The sequence below is a fragment of the Aythya fuligula genome, chromosome 1 (assembly GCF_009819795.1).
Source record: "Aythya fuligula isolate bAytFul2 chromosome 1, bAytFul2.pri, whole genome shotgun sequence".
NCBI classification, from domain to species: Eukaryota; Metazoa; Chordata; class Aves; order Anseriformes; family Anatidae; genus Aythya; species Aythya fuligula.
This window is the reverse complement of record NC_045559.1, coordinates 48,861,276-48,882,836: the sequence shown is the minus strand read 5'-3', so window position 1 is coordinate 48,882,836 and position 21,561 is coordinate 48,861,276. Positions and strand designations below refer to the sequence as shown.

Here is a 21,561-nt window from a genome sequence, read left to right as displayed (position 1 = left end):
ATGGGAATAAATATTGCTTTAAATGAAATGGGGATAAATATTCAATTGTGTACGTATATTTTCTTTTTAATTCTTTGTTTTCTATGTTACAGGTTTAACATATAAAATTATTTAACTTTAAAACTTAGCATAAAATTTTGCATTTACATTGATCATTTATTGTTTTCAGCACACTTTTTACTAAAATACTCTTCTTGATATTACTATACAAATTGCAGTTAAGTAGATAATAGATTTGTCTTTTAACATTCCATATTATCCTTTGTACCTTATTAATCAATTTCATTATTATTAGAAATATTTCCAAAATTAATGAGGTTTGGAAAAAAAAAAAAAAAAAAAAAAAGTAAAAAAATTATCTTGCTTAGTGTAGCAGTGAGTTAATCACTTGTCTTAAAAAGTCTTGTAACATATGTAAGTATTACTTTCTGTCACAGTTTAGATGAGGTTACCAACAGGCAAACGGGGTAGGCACATATATGCATAAGGTGTTTTGCTCAGGTTAATGGGATTACCATCTAGTCTGATGTCTTCAAGAGCCCTACGTACATAAGTAAAATCTTTCATTTTGCAGAAAGTATCTTCATGCATCTCTTGAATGTTGTTGTTCTAAAAAAGAAAAGCCAAATATCTATCAGAATAGTTGCTTGAAAATACACTTTTAATCTTTGAATAAAAAGTTATAGATGTATTTGCAGTGCCCAGAGAGAGATTTGAATCCAGAATTGTGTCGGCAGCCGAGAAATGTCACAAGAGATGGTAAAATCCCTTGGCCAGTGCAAAGTTTCAAAACTCATAACTCAAATCATGTAGCAAAGACAGTTTTTTAATGGTAGAATAGAGCATTTTAATTTCAAGAATCATAATGAACCACCTTATTAATGCAACTTGGAAACAGCACAGGACAGTTCAAAAATCACAGAACCATAATTACCATCTTGATGTGCCTCTGCTTGTAAAGGCACAAATCTGGAGTTTGATCTGTGACAACTTACTTTCCCTCAGGCCCTCTCACATTAGCTTAACCCACATACAGGGAAAAATGAATCCTTTAGGTTTTATTCCTTTGTTGTGAGTTCGTCTTATATACCTTTTCTTCACTGAACATCATCTCTTTAAGTGAACCATTTTCAACAACAAATTGCTAGAATCCAAGATTTTCTGGAAATTGTGACTAAAAAAAGTCACCTTTAAAATGAGGACAAGCTGAAAATTCTTCCTTTCTATATTACTTTTCTAGTCAGAAACTGGTGTGAAAAGAATGCAGCTCACTAGCTTTGGACAGATAACTCAGATAACAGATAGCTCAGAATATTTAATTTACTGGCATGTGAAGGTGAAAACAATAGTCAGCTAACAGGCAGAATATTTCTTCAGATCTACTTATTGAAAGATAGAAGTCAAATTACTTATGGTAAAGCAGGACATGTATCCAAAGCTTTCTAGAATAAAAATAAATATATCTGATAAACAAAATTGGTCATTGGTACAAGAGGAAATAAAGAGAAAGAAGCAGAGATGAAAGTGTTAAAAGGAAGAAGGCAGAAACAAAGGTACAAATAATATCAAATACAAAAATTAAAAATACAGAAGGATGGTGAATGAGATATTCCAACATAGTCAAATGAAAGAGTTTGGAAAATGAAGGACTGAAATAATGATATAATCTGTGAATGACCTTTATTAAGAGAATGAAAAATACCATGTGTAGATACAAACAGTATGTAACTTTCTTTAGGAATAAAAAGCATTCCATTCTTACAAAAAAAGATTTCCAAGAGCAGTCTGAGGGATTTCTGTCTCTTTTACTAGTTTAGACCAATTTTTCTCTTGACTCCTTAAACCAAACTTTGATAAAGTTATTATTTTTATGTTTTCAAAAGTTTTTTTAGTTCAAGTACATATACTTTTGGGTAAATAGAATAAAAACCAAACAAACAAATAATAATAATAATAATAATAATAATAATAATAATAATAATAATAATAATAATAATAATAATAATAATAATAATAATAATACTTAAAACTCCAGTTTTACTTGCTAACATGATGCATGGAACCACTACATTTGACTTTTGTAGCCTACCTGAAGATGAAGTGCTTGGAGACTTTCAGGAAGTGGCAATGGAATATGATCCAAACTATTGTCAGTGATGTAAAGATGCTGCAGTTCATGCAGATCCTGGAAGATGAAGAATAAAGGCAGAGGAAAATGTTAGACACTTCTGAAAATCATTAGCATGTAATTTTTAAGTCTATCACCACAATTAGCACCATTAGATATGAACTCCTTTTGTTTCAGCGTGATATGGATGAAAAGAGATAAATTCGAAGACAGTCAAAGACTTCCTTTTGTACAGGCTGAGAGCTATTATTGTTAAAGATAAGCTGTTTGGATAAAATAAAGGAAAAATGTCTTTGAAATGTCTTTAATTAGAGACTTCATTTCAGTGATGTTGTTCTAGCGTCAAAATACCACTTCTCCCAGTCATTATGCAGAAAGGCTTCCTATTCTGTTTTCTTGCTTTTGTGATAAGCTTATTCAATTTTGCAGAAGCTTATTGGTGTTAAAGAAAAATATAAATGCGTAAAAAATGCTTAAGCTAAAAATAAAATTCTCATTCCACTTGATTTTTTTTTTTTTCTTCACACAGCTTAGTGGAAGAAGCAGCTTTATCTGGTAACTATAATAGTAAGTTATAAAGTTGTCTTGGTAGCCAATAAAGCTCAATAGAATGCTCTCATTTTGCCCCATTTTGCACATGAGTTACAGTACCTAATTACTTCTTTAAGTTCAGTATTGGAGTTTAATTCCTTTTGACACAGTTCTTTAAGATATCAGGGTAAAGGTGCTTGGTAAATGTGAAAGATAAATGCTAGGACCCCACATGCAGAGTGAGAAGAAAATCTGCTAGGCCACAGTCTCAATTCCAGGGACTAATATTTGCTCATCATTCCTATTCCCAATACTTTCCTTATGTTGGACTAGGAGAAAATATTTAATTCAGTAAGTGCTCTTGGTTGCTACATTTAGAAGCTGTCCTCCAAAGGAGGCATTGAGATGTCTGGTTAAAACTAGCTTCTTAGAGACAAATGAATATTCCACAAGTAGATTTCTGGCATGTGAAGCTAGTCTGTATTATATTTGGTATTTCCAACACAGACTAAAAACTTCAGATTTCACATGCAAGTAGGGGCACTACATCAGCCCACCAAAATTCTTGTCAAAGGATGATCATTCCAAGGTTCCAATTTCCCTTCTTTTCAAGGTGTGAAGAAAGTATGTACATGAAAGTAATAAATACTCTAATAAGTTAACATGTAGATACAAGATAGATAAGTAGATAGGTAAGTTTGGAGCAGTGGCATCCATAGCTTTGCCCTTCCCTCTTGCCTGCTTGCAAGAGGAGATAAAACAACATTCCAGTCTGTTCTCCCTAAGTATTAGTAATGTGGGTAGATGGTTGATAGATAACAAACATAGCATGCTGTCACATCTTGTGTGGATCTTTGTAAAACAATAAGAAATAAGGTTTTCATGTCCAGTTGATAAGGCTCATTCACCTTGTTCTATCTTTATTGCTTGCCTGACAACCAGCAAGGTCATGATGCCTATAATCTTAACAGATTTACCACTGTAAAAGGAACACTTTGGATGCTTTTTGGAATACATCCTATTTTAGTTTGGAGAAAGGAAGAAAAGATTTTCCCATAAAACCTAGACTTACTTTAAATGCCTCATTACGTATTCCATTGCGGCCAAGCCTGTTGTTACTAATGTCAATGAATGTCAGGGTAGCTGGTAACTCAGGAAGTTGCCTTATCCTATTGTCACGGAGCACCAGTTCCTCAAGTTGGGGAAGTCTCCGGAAGGCATCTTCATGGATCTCTGATATAAAGTTTGCAGTCAAATCAATCCTCTTTAAATTGTCTGGTAGAGAAAGAAGATGCAACAATAATTTCAAAATGTATTGCTTGAAAGTTTCGAAAAAGAAAAGGCAAACAGGTAATTTAAATTACAAGTGAAGAGTCTTGAATCAGACTAATTCCTGACTGACTATGTGATAACCTTTTCTCTTTATATATTGCAATGATAGACATTCAAATGGTTCTCTGAAGGAAGGGGATCAACATCTCCCTCATCTTGTTTAAAATTGTCTGTGTCATTGTACACAGTGTCTTTCAGTGAAGGATTTTGAAATCAATAATTTTAAAATATATGTGTGTTCTTGAAAACTTTTAAATGGTTATCCTTTGGGAAAAAAAAAAAAAAAAAAAAAAAAAAAAAAAAAAAAAAAAACATTTAAAGAGAAATGAACATATAGTTCTGCATGCTTTCTAGTTTCAATATTTTCCTACCAGAATGTAAAGTAAGAAGTTGTACACATTGACTGTTTTCTGAAATACACTCAAACTTTAAACTTTTTCCAATGGAAAAAATACAAGAAAATTAAGTTTACTTTTGGTAAAACAGAAAAACATATATATATATATATGTCATACATATATATATATATATATATATGTATATATATATGATTATATATATATATCAGTGCATTAATATACATTAGTTTTAAGACCATTAATCTATGGCTTAATTGTGATTTTCATCCAGAACATTTTTCATCATTTTTAATTATTATTTTTTTTCTCTATTTTGTTCTTTTTCCAGCTGTATATTTTGACTTAAATTACTTTTCTCTCTTAGTGTTTATTCCCCATGTTTTATTTATATATGGTAATTGTGTCCCTTCTTGTTATATAAACACATTATATAAGTTAGGTCAGAAACACAAAATAGACAAAATATTTTGATATTCAGACTGGTGAGGGTATAGCAGGTCCTGACTATATTAAGTCAGGATATTCTTAATATTTTCTGAAAAATAAATAAAAATAAATCAGGTATCTTTAAGATATCTCAAAAAAAGAAACATGAAAATAAAATATCACTAATTTTGGATAGTTTAGGCCACAAAAGATTTTCTATTAGCAAGTTTCATTTACTGAAGAATTTTCTAGATATTGATGGAGGGAACATATGAATATATATTTATTTAAAAATAAAATCCCTTTCACACAGATACTTTGATAATATTTGAATGTACATCTATCTGGGAGTACATATATCTATCTTATTTAGAAAAAAAAAAAAGTACTTTCTGATATAGTGCAAATATTCCATAAGGGTTGTTTTTTCTGCCCATCTGAAGTTAACAACTAATAGCAAAAACATTGATGAACTTTATTATTTCTACTAATTCAGAATTTTGACAGAGAACCTGTATTTGAAATACTGATCTCTAGGCAAAGCAAAGCACTTTTCCAAATGTTCATTTATGTGTGTAGTCTTAGTAGCATCAAACATAGTGTAAAATGAATCATTATGGTTTAGATCTGTATGAGCAAAAAATTATAGAAATTAAGGCTAATTGGAACATTACTGTTATCCATACTTAAGTTAGCAAAGTCATTTTTGTTGATCTTCTTGATTCGATTGTAGCGTGAGTAGAAATACATTGTTTTCTTAGGCAATGGTGGAACAGCATCAAGCTCGTGATCGTCACAATAGACTGTTGTCCCTAAACATGTACACAAAAGGCATGTGGGAAGGCCTATGAAAGAATTTAGAAGAAAACAGTTTGTTACAAGAAAATGTACAAAATGATATGTAAATTAATGCAATGAATCACAGAATCACAGAATCACAGAATCACAGAATCACAGAATCACAGAACTGTAGGGGTTGGAAGGGACCTCAAAAGATCATCAGGTCCAACCCCCTTGCCAAAGCAGGTTCCACAGAGCAGGCTGCCCATGAAATGTTCACCTAAGTACTTAAAGGATTTTATTGATGATAAATTCTTATTCTGTCCTGATCACCACAACATATAAATGCAACAAAGTGTTTAAATTCTCTCTTAAAAGTAATCACTTTTATTATTATTATTATTATTATTATTATTAATTGCCTATTAGAAGGTGTTTTAAGTCTTAGCTTTCTTCTTCTGATGCTGTGTTTCTCAGAGTATAATAATAGAATATTAGGTCACAGCAGCCAGCCAAAGTTCAATTTCCCCATAATACGGCAAGAATTTACTTCCATCTAGGTGGAGAAATAACAGGTATTGACTGAAATTGGTTCTGTAAATAGTACTTATAAGTAATTTGTATGGAAATTAATATTTTCCTACAGAATTATGGAGAAAAACTTCAGTTTCTTCTTCATGCTTTTTATTTATGTTTTCTGATTCAGAAAATTAACATCAGGAAGAAATATCTTTCTATCAGTCTGAGTTAAGGTAGCTTGAAGACTGTGTTAACGAAACATTTTGTTATCACCAGAAGTTCATAAAAATTAAAAAAGCAGGCCATTTCATCTTAATCATAGACCTGTATGAAGGCAGTGTAGTCAGAAGTTTTTCCTGATAATACTGTTCATATTTAGTGAGAATTTTAACATTGACTGGATTGTCTGAAAGCCATTATGAGTAGAAAAAGTTGCTAGTTGAAATAAGTGTTGCATTTTTAATATATATTTATTTTTTTTATGGTGTAAATTAGTGTATCTGTTTCTCATCTTTTACTGCCATAGAAATACTCCTGTTTAAAGTTTTTCCCCTCCTTGTAGCAGATGGATGTTTGTTCTGATTAGTTAAAAAATAGTAGCATAATTAATGAGTATGAAAATGTTTTTGTTTCAGAAGAGTTTTTTTTCTCCAGCTCAGTTGTGGCTACATAGAAGATTTGCTTTAATAATATGTGTCATTTAACAACAATAAGCAGTAACTAGCTGAAAGGCAGGCTATATATGTGGTGTCTTTTCAGGCAAGATTAAAGAATTTAAGACCAGAATACTCTTTTGTTTGAGAATCTTTACTTGGGCATCCAGGGAAAATATTTCTGGAAAGATGAGACTCTTTATGTACTTTCCCTTACTGCCTCCACAGGACAATGTAAATTGGCTACAGGAATAAACCTCACACAGGGAGAAAATAAATTCTCACACCTTGAACCATTCCAACAATGATAAATATAAAGTTTAGTATGGCTGAATTTTATTTATTTATTTTTTTTTTCAAATCATAACAGAGTACAGGAAGAAAATTCCTTCTTGTGTCCCCTTTTTTATCCTAAAGGGGTAATACTTGTCACTGGATGACATAAGCTGAAAAAGGACATGGATATGGGGAGGATTCAAAATTATGCCAAAAAGAAAAATTAAATTGTCTTGCTGTTCCTGAGCACTGTAGTCTTCTATCCAGTATGAAGCCAAGAACAGCAACAACATCTGGTAGGAAAATAGGTTGCTAAAAAAGTAAAAACACAAAATAATCTGATTTGATATGTTACAGCCTCTAGCCTCCCATGCATAGCTTCGGTTGATGCATTAGTTGGTTTGCATTCAGTGCTCAAAAAGGTTGACTCATAATATGCAATATTTACTTGAAATGTTGTGTAACATCCTACAGTTTTGAAATTTGAAGGAAATTGTGTGGGTTTTTCAGTACCCTCCTGGGAAATTCTCATTTCCATTTTTATTTGTTTTGACATCAGTATAATTTTGTTTGTCTGGTCAGTGCTCACTAGAAATACGTATAAAAAACAGACTTAGGAATGATTCATATTTCCTCATTGAACACACAATTATTTTGGAAGCATGAACTCCATTTTATTTTCAGTTATCTTCTATGGTACAAAGTTATACTTTAAGCATAGTAAAAGTGTTTAGGAATTATGTGTTATCTGTATTGTTTTTGTGTTGATCACCATGCAATACAGACTAATCACAGGAGTGAATAACTCTAGTACTCATCAACTACGAGTTTAGAGTAGCTGCTAACAAATCCCAATTATTAGCATCACAATGCAGGTGTGGGAGAGAGACAGATTGTTTTATAATTTAAATTCCTCAGTGAGATGTGTAAAGCTCTTCTTTGTCTAGACCTACTCAGAAGATCAGAAAATTAGCTTCACTGGAAATTTCTAAACTGTTCTCTTAAGTTTATAGTTTTCATGGTCAAAAATTCTTTAACTTTTTAATTATATTTTGTATAAAAACATATGCCACTAAATTTTGAGTAGCTGTTGACTCCCTGGAGAGTAGAGAAGCCTTGCAGGGAGATGTTGAGAAATTAGAGAGCTAGGCAATCAGCAACAATATGAAGTTTAACAAGAACAAGTGCCAGATTCTGCACCTGGGACAGAGCAACCCTGGCTGTATGTACAGACTAGGGGACAGAGAACAGCCCTGTGGAAAGGGATCTGGGAGTTTTGGTTGACAGCAAGTTGAATACGAGTCAACAGTGTATCCTGGAAGCCAAAAGGGACAACCATATCCTGTGGTATATCAATCGTGACATTGCTAGCCAGTTGAGGGAGGTGATTATCCTGCTCTGCTTTGTGTTGATGTGGCTTCACCTCGAGTGCTGTGTGCAGTTTTGGGTGCCACAATGTAAGAAATGCATAAAACTATTGTAATGTAAGAAATGTATAAAACTATTAGGGAGTGTCCAAAGGAGGGCTTCAAAAATGTTGAAGAGTCAAGACATATGAGGAGTGGCTGAAGTCACTTGGTTCATTAACCTATAGAGGAGGATGCTGAGGGTAGGCCTCATGGCGGCCTGCAGCTCCCTCATGAGGGGAGCGAAGGGGCAGGCGCTGAGCTCTGCTCTGTGGGGACAGCAACAAGACCCAAGGGAATGACATGGAACTGGGACAGGGGAGGGTCAGGCTGGGTGTTGGGGAAAGGTTCTGCACCTAGAGGGTGGTTGGGCACTGGGACAGGATCCCCAGGGAAGTGATCACAGCACTGAGCCTGCCAGAATTCAAGAAGTGACAATGCTCTCAGAGATGTGGTCTGATTTTTATGTGGTTCTGCGTGGAGCCAAGAGTTGGATTCAATGATCCTTGTGGGTCCCTTCCAACAGAAGATATTCTATGATTCTTCGATTTATCAAAAATGTGTAACAAGTCATCATAAAATGAACATAGTTGGTAATTATGTTGAAATTTGTCAATAAATAAATACTGGTAACGTTTGCCAATTCACTTTTTTTTTTTTTATGAAAAATATATTTAAAAAAAAAAATCTTAATCAATGCACAGCCATTTTAATAGTGAAATAGGGTGGTAACATTTTGACTAGGCATATATCTGACTTCAAGATAGGCCATAATATACCTCTGTTTAGTAACAGAGGTACAGAAATTATTTATCTCCCTTTCAATAAGAGAGGTAGACATCCATAAGCAGGTGAAGTGGGCACACTCAAAAGCAAAGCTGTGCATGCAATGTTTGTTTCTCTTTCTGACTAACCGTCTTGAATTTGGGGCCCAAGAACCCCAGACCCTTGTGCTGAAGACACATCAATTAATTTTGGCATTGATGCTTCTTCTTCAGGTTCTTCTGTCAATGGTGCAGAAGAATAACTCTCCTGATTTATAGAAGGTAATGCTGTACCAATCTCTGCCTGGGAAAAATTAAGAAAGAAATGTTACTGTTTATGTTCACTGACAGCTCTCTTCCAGTTATTCATAAACTGCCACTAGAGGTCACATAAATTCTGAAGTTTAGTACTCAAGCTGCATTTTATCCGTCAGCTACAGTGAATTCTGGTGTTGTGTAAACAGTACATGAAACTCTAACATGCTTATGATTTTTGTCATGATTTTTATCTCAATTGTTAAACGTTTTGTTGTATACACACATGAATGCAAACTGCATATAGTTCTTAAATAAGAACTTGTACTAAAATTTTTTCCCACTTTTATTTGAACAAATCATTTATAAATAAAACTGGATATGTCCTGTGTGATGACAAATGGAAATTTGCTGTACAGCATAAAAAAAAAAAAAAAAAAAAAAAAAAAAGACCTTTGGCCATAAAATTGTAAATTGTACCAGCATAAATCCAAATGCAATGTAGTTGTACGGGATTTGCACAACAAACAAGCAAACAAACAAACAAAAACAAACAAACAAAAAAAAACCACTAACATACTTTTAAAATATTATCCAAGAATTCACAAAGTGCCCACAGTAGTTGCTAGTATGTTGTTAGTACTTTGTCAGTATTCTGTCTTTTCTCAATCTGAATAACTGAAGTCTGTGGTTATCTTCATTCATCTGTTGATGCATTCGGTAGGAGGAAGAATTAAGCATATATGTAAAAATGTTGGATAAAATCTTGATTTGGAAAAAGTCTATAAATTTGGCAGATCCCCTCATGGGACAAGAAACAATTTTTTGTTTCAAATCGTTCATTCTATTAGTGTAATTAGTTATGTTTATTGTGTTAATTCTAATTTTGAAGCCACGTTCTGTTGATTTTGCTTTATGATGACTTCAGGATAAAAATGTAGCAATTTTCTTGTGTTATATCAACTAATAAAAAGAGCATTGCAGACTTGGCAGGCTTGTTGCAGAGGGGCCTACATTTGCAAAGAAGCAGAGCAGTTTCCTGTTAGGACCCGGCCACTGAAAATGCAGCACAGTTGTGCAACCTTTGCACATTACTGTACTGCTATATCTTGATTTCTCTAGGCTTTCCATTGAGAATTTTAAAATCTAGGACAATTAATTAATGTCCTTATAGTGCTTTGAACATCTGAGGTGTTGTTTAAAAGTTAGTTAATGCATCCACTCCTGTGAGTGTTGCACCCCTCTGCTGCAGTTATAGGATTTTTATCACAACATCTTTCTCTGATGTACAAAAGCATTGAAGCATAACATTAATTTTTATAAAAGATTTTTCTTCACTGCAGCTTTCTAGCACAATAGTGCCATAAAGCTATTGAAATCTAAGTTTTTCACCTGACCAAACCTCTCAGTTTTCTAGACCAGCCCCTGCTTACTGCTGGCTTTGCTGTCCAGTGGGGAACTGGTTGTTAAATCGCTCACACTAGTGCTCATAAATTCTAGTTGTAAAGACAGATGTAGATTGCTTCCAAACTGGGCAGCTCCTTAGGATTTTTTAAATTAGGCTGTACAAGCTAAAGGAACTAACACACATGAGACACTAGGTCTGGGTTACAAGCATGAACAAAGCTTTTGCTATATTATACCTGTATCAGTTAGATTTGGACTGAAAAAACATTAGTGTCTCTGTAAATTCTTTACTTATATTCCAATAAGCCAAATTTACGTATAAGTATGCCCTAATATAGATATTAGGATCATAATTTTGTAAAATGCATCGTCATCAAGTGAGCAAGATGAACTTCAACTGAACTATGACCTGTCAGTGTAAATAAGAGTAGGTTGTACCTTGTTGCTTTGCACAGACAGAATGTTCCAATCTGTATCACTGACAGTAAGACAGCTTAACCAGGAATGGACTTGGGGACAAATCAAAAGAAGACTTCGGGAACAAAGGAAATGGGGCAGATGGTCTCTGAATGGAGAAAGCCTAGAGGGAGAGATACATTCCAGACTTTTATTGACCCAGGCTCATACTGCAATAAAGTGCTTGCATATGCTCTCTACTTCTTCACCAGTTCTAGGGAAGTCGGTTAAGACTCTGCCCTGAACACAATCCATACATTTTCAGACCTACTAAACAGCTTTGTATATGTCTTTTGTGGCTGTTCAGCTGAAAACACCATTCTGGACAACAAGCTTTTCAAAAAAGAATTCACAAATAGCCTATAGATGTAAGAAAATGTTCCTTTCACTTGTCATGGGATTTGGGTCATCTACACTGACTGACACTTCTCTAAATATGTGAGGGTTTACTTTATGGAACATACTAGCTTAGAATTTGTAATTTACTTTATGCTTTCTCTGACTTTTGCTGCTTAGTAGGTTAGTCACTGTAGCTGTTGGATAGGCAGAGATATTAACTTCTAGTAATTCTGTTTCTGGATTGTTCTCTCACACTCTTTCCTTATAGGACATTATCTCATTTTGGAGATGCACAGATGAAAGTCTCACCACACTTCTAGATGTACTATTCTGAGCAGTTAAAAATTACATCTATTCAGTCTCCTGCATTTGTTGTGACTGTCATAAAAATACCAACTATTACAGGGAATTTAATGACGTTGCCATTTTTACACTGGTAACAGAACAGGAGTTTGCTAGTATATATGTGTTAACCAATCCAAGCACATGAGCAATATTTTCTTGGTCTATATAGGTTGAACTTGAACCAGTAACCTAGAGCTAAAAGTCTGTTTCCTATTATTGGTCATCTGATTCATGCAGTTTTCTATCTTTTACATATTTGATAAATCACGCAAGATTGTAACAAGACAAAGATGTTTCATCAACTATATATTGTACAGAATGGTCCTTTGTCTTCCAGATGTTTGTTTGTTTTTGGCAGCATACACTTTATGAAAAAAATTAGAAAGAGAAACATTTATAGAGCATTTAATGGAATTATTCTCCTTTTTTGCTGTTGTTGTTGTTGTTTTATTTTGTTTTGTTTTGTTTTGTCTTTCCTTTGCTACTCTAAATAATATATCTTCTGAAGAATCACAAAACAGGAAGAATATTCTAGAGAATTAAAGGATGTTTCTCTTTGTCAGTATGTGAAAGCCTTCAAATCATAATTATCCTTCTAAGATAGATATAACAAATGCCACAAGAAAACTGAAAACAATCACTTCACCTTCTTTTAGCCATCTAACTATGTGGTACATTTTTATCCTACCCTGCCTTTGGAATTCATCAAGAGATTTAGTGGATTTAGTGAATACCAGTACAGAATATTAGGTACAAAGTATGCTATCAGCAAAGTTATATCTTTACTAAGATATCAAAGTTATATCTTTACTAAGATATCACCTTTTCCTCCTATATTTATTGAATGTGGCTACATTTGCAAATGAAACTGCTTAAAGTAGATGGCCAACTTATAGGCACTTTCAGATCAGGAAATTATGAAAAATCAAAAGCAAAAAAGGATCTGAAAATACCAATGAGTAATAAAATACAATTGGTAAAAGTTAACTCATGTAACCAGTCATCCATGAGATAGATATCTTGTCTGAACTAGCTTCCTTTCACAGTCTGCAGAGAAAAAAACTTTGAAGAGGAGCTACAGCCACCAATCACAGATACTTATTTTGGGATAGGTTCTGTAGGTACGCCTTTGTGTAAGGACGAGGTGAGAAAAAATGTAAAGCTTTAAAGATTAGAAAAGGCTTAGAAGGCTGAATTATATGATAACATTTCAGGGCAGGGGTAATAGTCTGTGTAGTATTAGTCAGAAGGTTTGGAACAGAGTGGAAATGTAGATGAGTAAGCTATATGAGAACTGTGGATCCATATAATCCAAATCCACAATGTACCAAAATAAAGAAGATTATAGAGATTTAATGAGGCAGACAGCAAGGCTGTAAGCCATCAGTTACCACATTTTACTTCTGAAGTTTTGTCTATCGTTTTATGCCTATGAAAGATTTTGATAATTTTTTTTAAGATCAAAGTTGATGTATTGCATGTAATAAGCTTAAACCCACTGGAGAATCTGAAGTTTGTCCTGTTTCAGTGCTTTAGTTTTAACTGCAGAAAATATGCTTAAAAGCACAAATTGAAGTTCCTAGCTTAAAAAGGACATTATAGCCTTGAAGGGACTGTTGTACCACACATTGGTCCACCAAAAGGAACTAGTTCCCCCACTGAAACTACCAAATGCTTACAAGAAAATGCCTTAATTATGGAAGAGGTTATTGGTTTGTTTTTCTTTCCAAAAATAGCTCATAATTGTTTCTTTATGAATTTTCCATTTAAGGCCTTCTTTTCTTATGTTGTTCTATATTAAAGATAAATCTGTGAGATTTTGCTGTGATAACTATTTAGGTTGCAAATTCTGCAGCTCAGATAAATTATCATTTTCTCTTACAGAACTTCAGAGATAACAGTTAGGTTGGGGAAATTATTGTAACAGAAATCTGTGTGAGATCCAGGGAAGGGGACATTTGTTTACAAAATTTCTAAGTAAATGGATTTTACTTGCTCACATTCATTCCCTCAGATTTTAATCACTTGCATGGTTATATGGTTATGCTGAGTGGTCTGGCCAGGGTCACTTTGTTCCACACAGAAAACAAGGGACACAAGCTATTGATTCCTCATCATGCCAATGTTCTTCTTGACCAGCATTGAAAACTAACCTTTGTGACTCCTTTAAGAGTCAACTGTTATGGGGCAGTCTTTTACCTTATCATCTTGGATGTGAGACCACCAAAGAATCTTATGCCAGGTTGCTGCAGACTGCCTGTTTTCCTCATTTTTAATGTGTTTTCGTGATGGCTAACATGGAAAAGAATAGTATGTTATATTCTAAGACGTTATTTCCTGCCTACTGCTGGTCTTCACTGGGAGGTTGTCTGTACTGCAGTGTTATCAGAGTGCAGGACCTTCAGTCTCGCTATAAAAAACACATTCTCAGTTTTGCTGCTTGTAACAGGGTTCTGGAACTGGTATAGTCTGGTACAATATCTTTCATTATCAATGCAGGCCATTCTTTTAAACCCTTAACCTTTTCTTTTTTCCCTTTTATTTAAAAAAAAAAAAAAAAAAAAAAAGTATTTTTGTTGTCTAGTGAGGTTTACATGCACATATGCACATACACACATGCATTTCTATTCATACTTTGTTCAGAAAAGTCAATAACTAAGTTACAGAGCTCTGCACTTGTAACCCAGTTATATAGAAATTTATACCTATGGCTTTTGTCCTGGAAAATGTAGGTAGTCTCTCAGGCTCTTTTAATTAATCTTAGAAGGAAAAGTAACCTTATTATCATTTTAACCACAGAGTATCCTAAAACTTCTTGTATCAGTAGCCAGTGTAGCTATGCTATGTCTGATTTTAAGTGAGTAAAATATTCATGCTGCACAGCATTAGTACAGGGATTTTACTTACCAACTCTGTTGTCTGAGAAGGCAGAAATTTATAAATGGAAGTAATCTGGATTTCCATTAGTATGAATTGTCAAACTTTCTTTCCAACACTGTTTGAAATTAGATTTTATTTTACCTTTCTGGTTTGAAAGCTATGAGATTCCTAAGCTAACCTGCAGCAGACATTATTCTTTGGAACAGTGCTGAAATTTTGCAAGACAAATAAAAATGCAGGGAAATGTAATGCCTGTTTTAGAAATCAGAACAGGACTCATTGCACTATTAAAAGGCACAAAAGATCTGAAAACTAGTCCCAGCTGCTTAATGAAGTCTTCCATAGGAGATCCTGCTGACCCAAAACACATACAAATAAAGTAGGAGGTCTCTCAGACAGTCGAAGTTTCTACTAGGAATGTTGTCAACTCTTGGACCTGTGGTGAGAAGCTACCTCAGCCTGACTTCCAGAGCTGCCTGTCATGGAGAGGGTTCAGCATCTCAAGCCCATTGCCTCATGCATTTCAGGAAGATCAGGCACTGCTGGAGCTGAGCATGCTTTTGTTCAATTCACCAGCCTGGCTTTTCCTAAATGCACTGTGATTGCTTTTATTAACAAGGATTGTATTCTCTCCACTTCAGAAGTAGAATTAAAACGTCTGGTTTAGCTGATTTAGCTGTCTCCTTAAACTCCCTGTGTAAACAGTGAAAGGAGAATCACAACCAAAGTGTGGTTCAGCCCACATATATCATGGACCAACTTCCTGAAGTGCCTGTCCATCTTCCTTTGGCTGCACAGGAGACCTTATAGAGACAGTCACACTTTTTAGCAGATATCAGAGCCAAAGTCTGGTGTCAGATTTGTGCTTCCTCTCATTCCTACAGCTTACAATGCTAAGACATTTCATCTGAATATCTTCAAACTGGTACTTGCATGTAGCCCACCCACAGTGATACAGATGCAATGCTCACAAGCTGCTGCATCTTCAAATCTATAAAAGTTTCTAATTGTTCAAGTGCATCTATATAAGAATGTCCTGTTGTATGCAAAATCAGCTAACGATCATTTAGTGACATGTTTACAACAAGAATATGCTGTAAAGAATATGTAAAGAATATGTAAAGTGCTGAGGAGAAAGGCACAGCAGTTATGCATTCCCTGCCATTCAGAGGGACATTCTACATGATAGCAATAGTTATTGCTACATAACTCTAAAAATAAGGGACACCAATGTCAAAAAGAGAATAGAGAACTTTTTTTTTTCTTTCCCTTTTTTTTTTTTTCTTTTCTGCACAATTTTAAAAAATATATATTTCCTACTTCTGCTTGAACTTGTAGTCTGAGCTCTATATCCAGCATCAATTGCTGCCACTGTTTTACCCACAGCTACTATTTCCCCTTTTATTAATAAAAATTAATTTGGGACCGGAAGTTGAAAAGCAGAAACTGGAGGCTGGTTCAAGCTGTAGAGAAAGCCAGAAGCCATGAGGCTGGATGTCTGGGGGAAAATGTTTAAGTGATCAAAGATATCAAGGTAGCAAACATCTATTGTAAAAGGTATAATATCACTGTGATCTTTCAGCTGACACCTCTCACACAGAAATTTCAAATGTGGTGATAGTTATGTTTAAGTAATGACTCCAAGTTGGCCAAATTAGGTGTCTTCAGACCAGGACAACTACTTTGAGAATCTCACCCAGTCTGAGACAAGAGAAAGGATGCAGTTTCTCAGTTTAGCCATGTTAGTGATAACTATTAGCATGTCCGTTATTAAAATGTTAAGTACTTGATATTTTAGCTAGTATACCAGATATTTATATCTTTTCATGTAGCTAACCAGGTGAGACTAGCTCTTTGTGGGCTGTTGTGGTAGAACTTAGGAATTATTATAATATTTCAAATCCTTCCTTCTTGTCTTGTGTTATTTTTGCTCTTTGCTTTTGCTATATGGCAAAATACTTAGGTATTTCATAATAATTAATCCACAGAAAATTTTATCTGTTGTGGAAATATCTCCATAGACATGCATGTAATCAGTTATAAACAGCTGAGTAAAAGTAAGAGCTGTATTCAAAACTTTTCAGAAAGTAGACAATTTCCTATATTTGGATAAAGCTTCAAATTTAATTCCCTTACAAGCTTTGCTATTAGCTTATTATACCTTAATTTTACAAATTCATAATTATTTTAAAAGACTATATGATGTGTTCCTCAAAGATATAGCATATACTTTATAAAAGTGGATACTCTTAAGTCTCTTATTTAATCAGATACCTGGATCCAATCATGATATAAATATTCATTGATAATAATTTTAAAAAAATACTATGAAGGAAAGGGGCAAAACAGAAACTCATATTTATGCAGTTGTAACTGTCAATTTCAGAAGATAAATCCAACATAACGCTTGTACATAACCTTACAGTGATGATGTGCCTTTGCAGTCCCTTTCTCCTTCAGGACCTTGGTAATAGATCTATTTATTTATACAGATCTATTTATTTACTTATTATACTCTTTTTTTTTTTTTTTTTTTTTTTTTTTTAATTATCTGTGGTTGATATGGTTGATACTTTTCTCCTTAAAGTCTTTATAAAAATTTTCTTTCCAAGTGATGTGTTTCTAAGGTTTTCTTGGTAACAAATGCTCTTTGGCTGCAAAGTGTTGGCTAGGACTTCCATATCTCACTAAGCTAGAAACTTGGAAACCACAGATTTCGTAGCCTAAATTTGATGTATCTAATACATGATAATGATGTCAATGCATAACTTTGATTCAGGATTCAATACAAGTCTTCTAACTAATTCCCATCTGCAAGCACTTTCCCTTTGCAAACTCTTTGCACTAAAAATTGTGTTCCCTGTATATATATTGTATATAATGATAAGACTGAAAGAAATAGACATGCTGATGTTGACAAGCAGTGCTAGAGAACCTCTGATTTACATTGTTAAGTATAACTTTTCCAAACCCTAAAGCTGATGCAAAATTTATGAGCAAAAGAGACACAGGCAGATTTCATGTGGAAAAATGCAAACAACCATTATCTCAATAAAGTATGCTCAGATACCTGTTCACAAGCCAATGAAGTCTGTGTGTATATACATACACATAGACTTTAGTTTTGGCATATATATTTCATAAGAAAAAAACTTTCAGTGTGTCAGAAATATAAAAGAAGTCATGAACCCAAAATCACTCTCACCTAACTTTATTAATTTAAATTTTCAGAGCTCAACCTGAGACAGGTACCTAGGGTTCATCTAAAGTTAGATGACCAAGATAGATATCCTGAAAAAAATGATTTATCTGTATCTTGAAGGGTGGTGTTGGGTTGCAACACATAATTTTAACCACACAGAATGAGTGAGAGGAATCCTTTCCTAACTACCTCTTTCATTTTGCTGGTTGAACATCTTGTGTTGGATTACAGGACCCACCGGATAATATTCTGGAAAGGACGTAAATGACATCACTTTAGTTCAATTCTTTGAGATACATAGGCGTCTCACTTCTCTGAAATAAACAGAAGCTCATAGAACTCATTTGAAGTACAAACACTGGTATGTCTCCTATGAAACATACCAGTTGGACATGAGCTTGGTAAGTTTGCAATTCTGTTATGAGTTTAAAAATGTGTTAGGAAAAGTTTGCAGTTCTGTGAGTCTAAAAATCTGTTATACAGAATGATTTATGTTTGCATGTCTTCAATTTAAAATCTTAAAATTCAGTTAGCAATGACAGAAAATGTTATTTCAGCCTTTCTCCGTTATTTTGGCAAGCTAAAGACTTGATTCAGAGATCTCTAAAACAAAATGCAAATCAGATGCTAAAGAGTTACTACAGAGCAGTTGGAGCAAATGAAGGCTTGCTATTTTTCTGGGTCTCTGTGGTATTGCTCATCATTTAAACTATGCATAACAAAAATTAACTCTGACCTTGCATAAATACTGATTTTTTTTACATAGAGCTACACATAGGGACCAGACTTTTGTATCTTTATAGTAACAGGATCATAGGGAGGAAAGTTGTAACAATGATCGAGAAATCAAATATATTGTGTTTAAAATAAGTGAGAGCAATACTGTTTAGAGTGTCTGAAATATCACTTTAAACACTGGCATGAAAATTAATAAAAGCTGCATGATCTCTACAACACTGACCACTCTGAATTCTCCTTTGGGTTTTGGGAAATTATGAATGCTTAGGCTTCTTTTGGGTGGTACATACTAAAAGGAATGTAAGCAAAGAAAGATTTTGGCTAAAGATCTGGGAAAAAAAAAAAAAAAAAAAGCTCTCACAGGGAGGTCCATTCATCTGGAAAGTAACATTCCTTCCTACTGCTATGATGGATGACCTTCATTTGAAGAATTTTAAGAAGGCTGGCTAAAAAGCTCAGCAATGGGAGAAAATCCTCCTCAGGAAAAGAAATTTACAAGATAAATTAAATATTTATTTATTTATTAATCTTGTTCCATTTCTGTATTTTCCTAAATAAAGCAACCTTAGATAAGACCTGATGTATCTTTTTGGGTGTAATATTGATCATCTTGAATTTCCTTTCAACTGGAAGAGAACCACAGAAAACTTGCCTTATCTCTATCCTTCTCTAAGTAACTTAGGCCATACTGTCCCTCAAGAAACTCGGGCCATACCTTCCCTCAGTGTCAGAATCTCACAGAGAGAGCACAGGATAATAACACCTAATATTCAATATATTACTGAAAAATCCATAGGACAGGGTTCATTTTCAAATAGAAAGAAAAGCCTGGGAACTCTTACTTAATCACTGTCTCTAAAAAAATTAAAGCACAAGCATACATTGACAAAAGGTGACAGTTTCAGTGAGGAAAGCCCAGATGTATTAATGTGTTTGATTCTGCATGTCACTGGGAAGCAGACCAAAGGCACAATCATTCCTCTGGTCTGGAGTTCTTCATAGTCTTTCTAAGATTAGAAAATATATTTCCCCTGAAGAGTGAAGTTCTGATCTTAATGCAGCCTTTGAGATGATTTTTATTTTTCCAGTTCTTTTGGGACATGTTCACTCTTAAATGCCCTCTTAATACTTTGATTTCAAGGCTACTGCACAATGTTGAGCTCACATTGATGAAACACTCACCTTGATGAATCACTCAGAGGAGCACATTTTCACAATTTATGTACTGTTACGTGAGTGACTACAAAAATACTATTTGTAAAAACAAAAACAAAACAACCCCCCCCCCCCCCCCCTTATTTTTATTATTAAAATGAAATATTTTTCACTCTATTATGAACATCCTCTTCCCACTCAGTCCAGAACCACACAGTGCATAAATCATTTTCTCGGACGTTTTACGCATGTTTAAGAAGCAGAGTGAGATTGGCATTTATTGAGCTTTTTAGTAATGTAGAGAAATACAAGAATCTGGGAGGGGAAAAGAGCATTAAACTCAATAAATTGAGTCATTTCCTTTTAGAGGCTCCACTGTCTTAGAGTACAACAAAATTTCAATAGTTTTTCTTCAGTAATCTCTCTTCTATTCTTGTTTTTCAATTCAAGTTCCTTCCCTTTTCCTTTCCTACTTTCTTTTGCCCACTTTCCTAATAGAAATAGAAATCACTGGTGTTTATAGACTGAAATAAATATGCATTTAACATATTTATTATTATGAGAAATAGCCTCAGGAAACAGCATTTCATGGGAATTCCTGGATGTCGTAAGTCAGCTGCCTCAGTCCTTCATCCAGACAAATAAATCACAGGGACAGTCTCTAACACAATTTGTGGCAAAGCAAGGAGATCAGAGGGAAGCTTTTTCTGCTCTCTTAAAGGTTACCACACACACAAACCAGAAAATAATTTGTTCACATTTGTAGGCTGGAGAAACTATGAATGGGCTAAAGTGTGTTATTTGTACTGTTAAAAGTATGTTATAAAAGTATGTAAAGTACTGCTAAAGTGTGTTATTTGTTAACTGTTGATTAACAAATGGCAATAGTAACTTCATGAGTAGGTTTGTCTGATAAATGTTTTTAAGGACAACAAAAGTCATCAGTAGCCACTGCATTTATGCACTTTGGAAGAATAGAAAAAAAAATATATATATATATATGATTACCTCTGATTGGTCAGACTGCTCATTTTCAACATAGACAAATGGGTGAGGCAGCTCTCCAAGTGACACATCATAGAACTCAGAATCATAAATTACAGTGTCCGTGATAGGCACAGCTCCAACAGTCTCAAAGATAAAAAATCCCATAAAAATATTTATGAAGGTTTTCATTCTGCTTTCTTTCCTGAATGAGAAGAAAATGGACAAAACGTGGGTAAAGTGGTAATTGCAAGGAATCTATGAAAATTTATTCTTACAATTGCAATGCTTGCAACATGATTTTGTATGCATGTATGCATTCAACAATGATTTTGATGTTCATATTTATTCATGATAACTCAAATGATTATTCTTGTTTGTTTCATGAAGAGTCCCTGGATAAGAGAATTTCTGCAGATGAATTTTGTCATACTACCATTTAGAAAACTGAGGAAGGACCTATAGAATTTTGCTATATCAGAACAGTATAAAAATAAACTGGCCTCAGTGAGAAAGGATATGAAAAGGTAAAAGGTATATTGATCTTTTTCCACTTTCCCCTTTCCTCTTCAACTATTTCATATGCATGATGAGAAAAGACCTTTTGAGAACCTAGCCAAAGTTTA

General features: G+C 34.0%; 1 protein-coding gene across 1 annotated transcript; it reads right to left on the bottom strand.

The window, feature by feature from the left end:
* Window positions 1-364: 364 nt before the first annotated feature.
* On the bottom strand, window positions 365-21,136 carry EPYC (epiphycan). The gene is made up of 6 exons (XM_032205749.1): window positions 20,960-21,136; window positions 9,325-9,478; window positions 5,463-5,621; window positions 3,732-3,934; window positions 2,090-2,185; window positions 365-609 (listed from the first exon to the last, which is right to left on the bottom strand). The coding sequence occupies exons 1-6, from the start codon at window positions 21,125-21,127 to the stop codon at window positions 439-441; spliced, it is 951 nt and encodes a 316-aa protein (XP_032061640.1). The 5' UTR covers window positions 21,128-21,136; the 3' UTR covers window positions 365-438.
* Window positions 21,137-21,561: the final 425 nt, after the last annotated feature.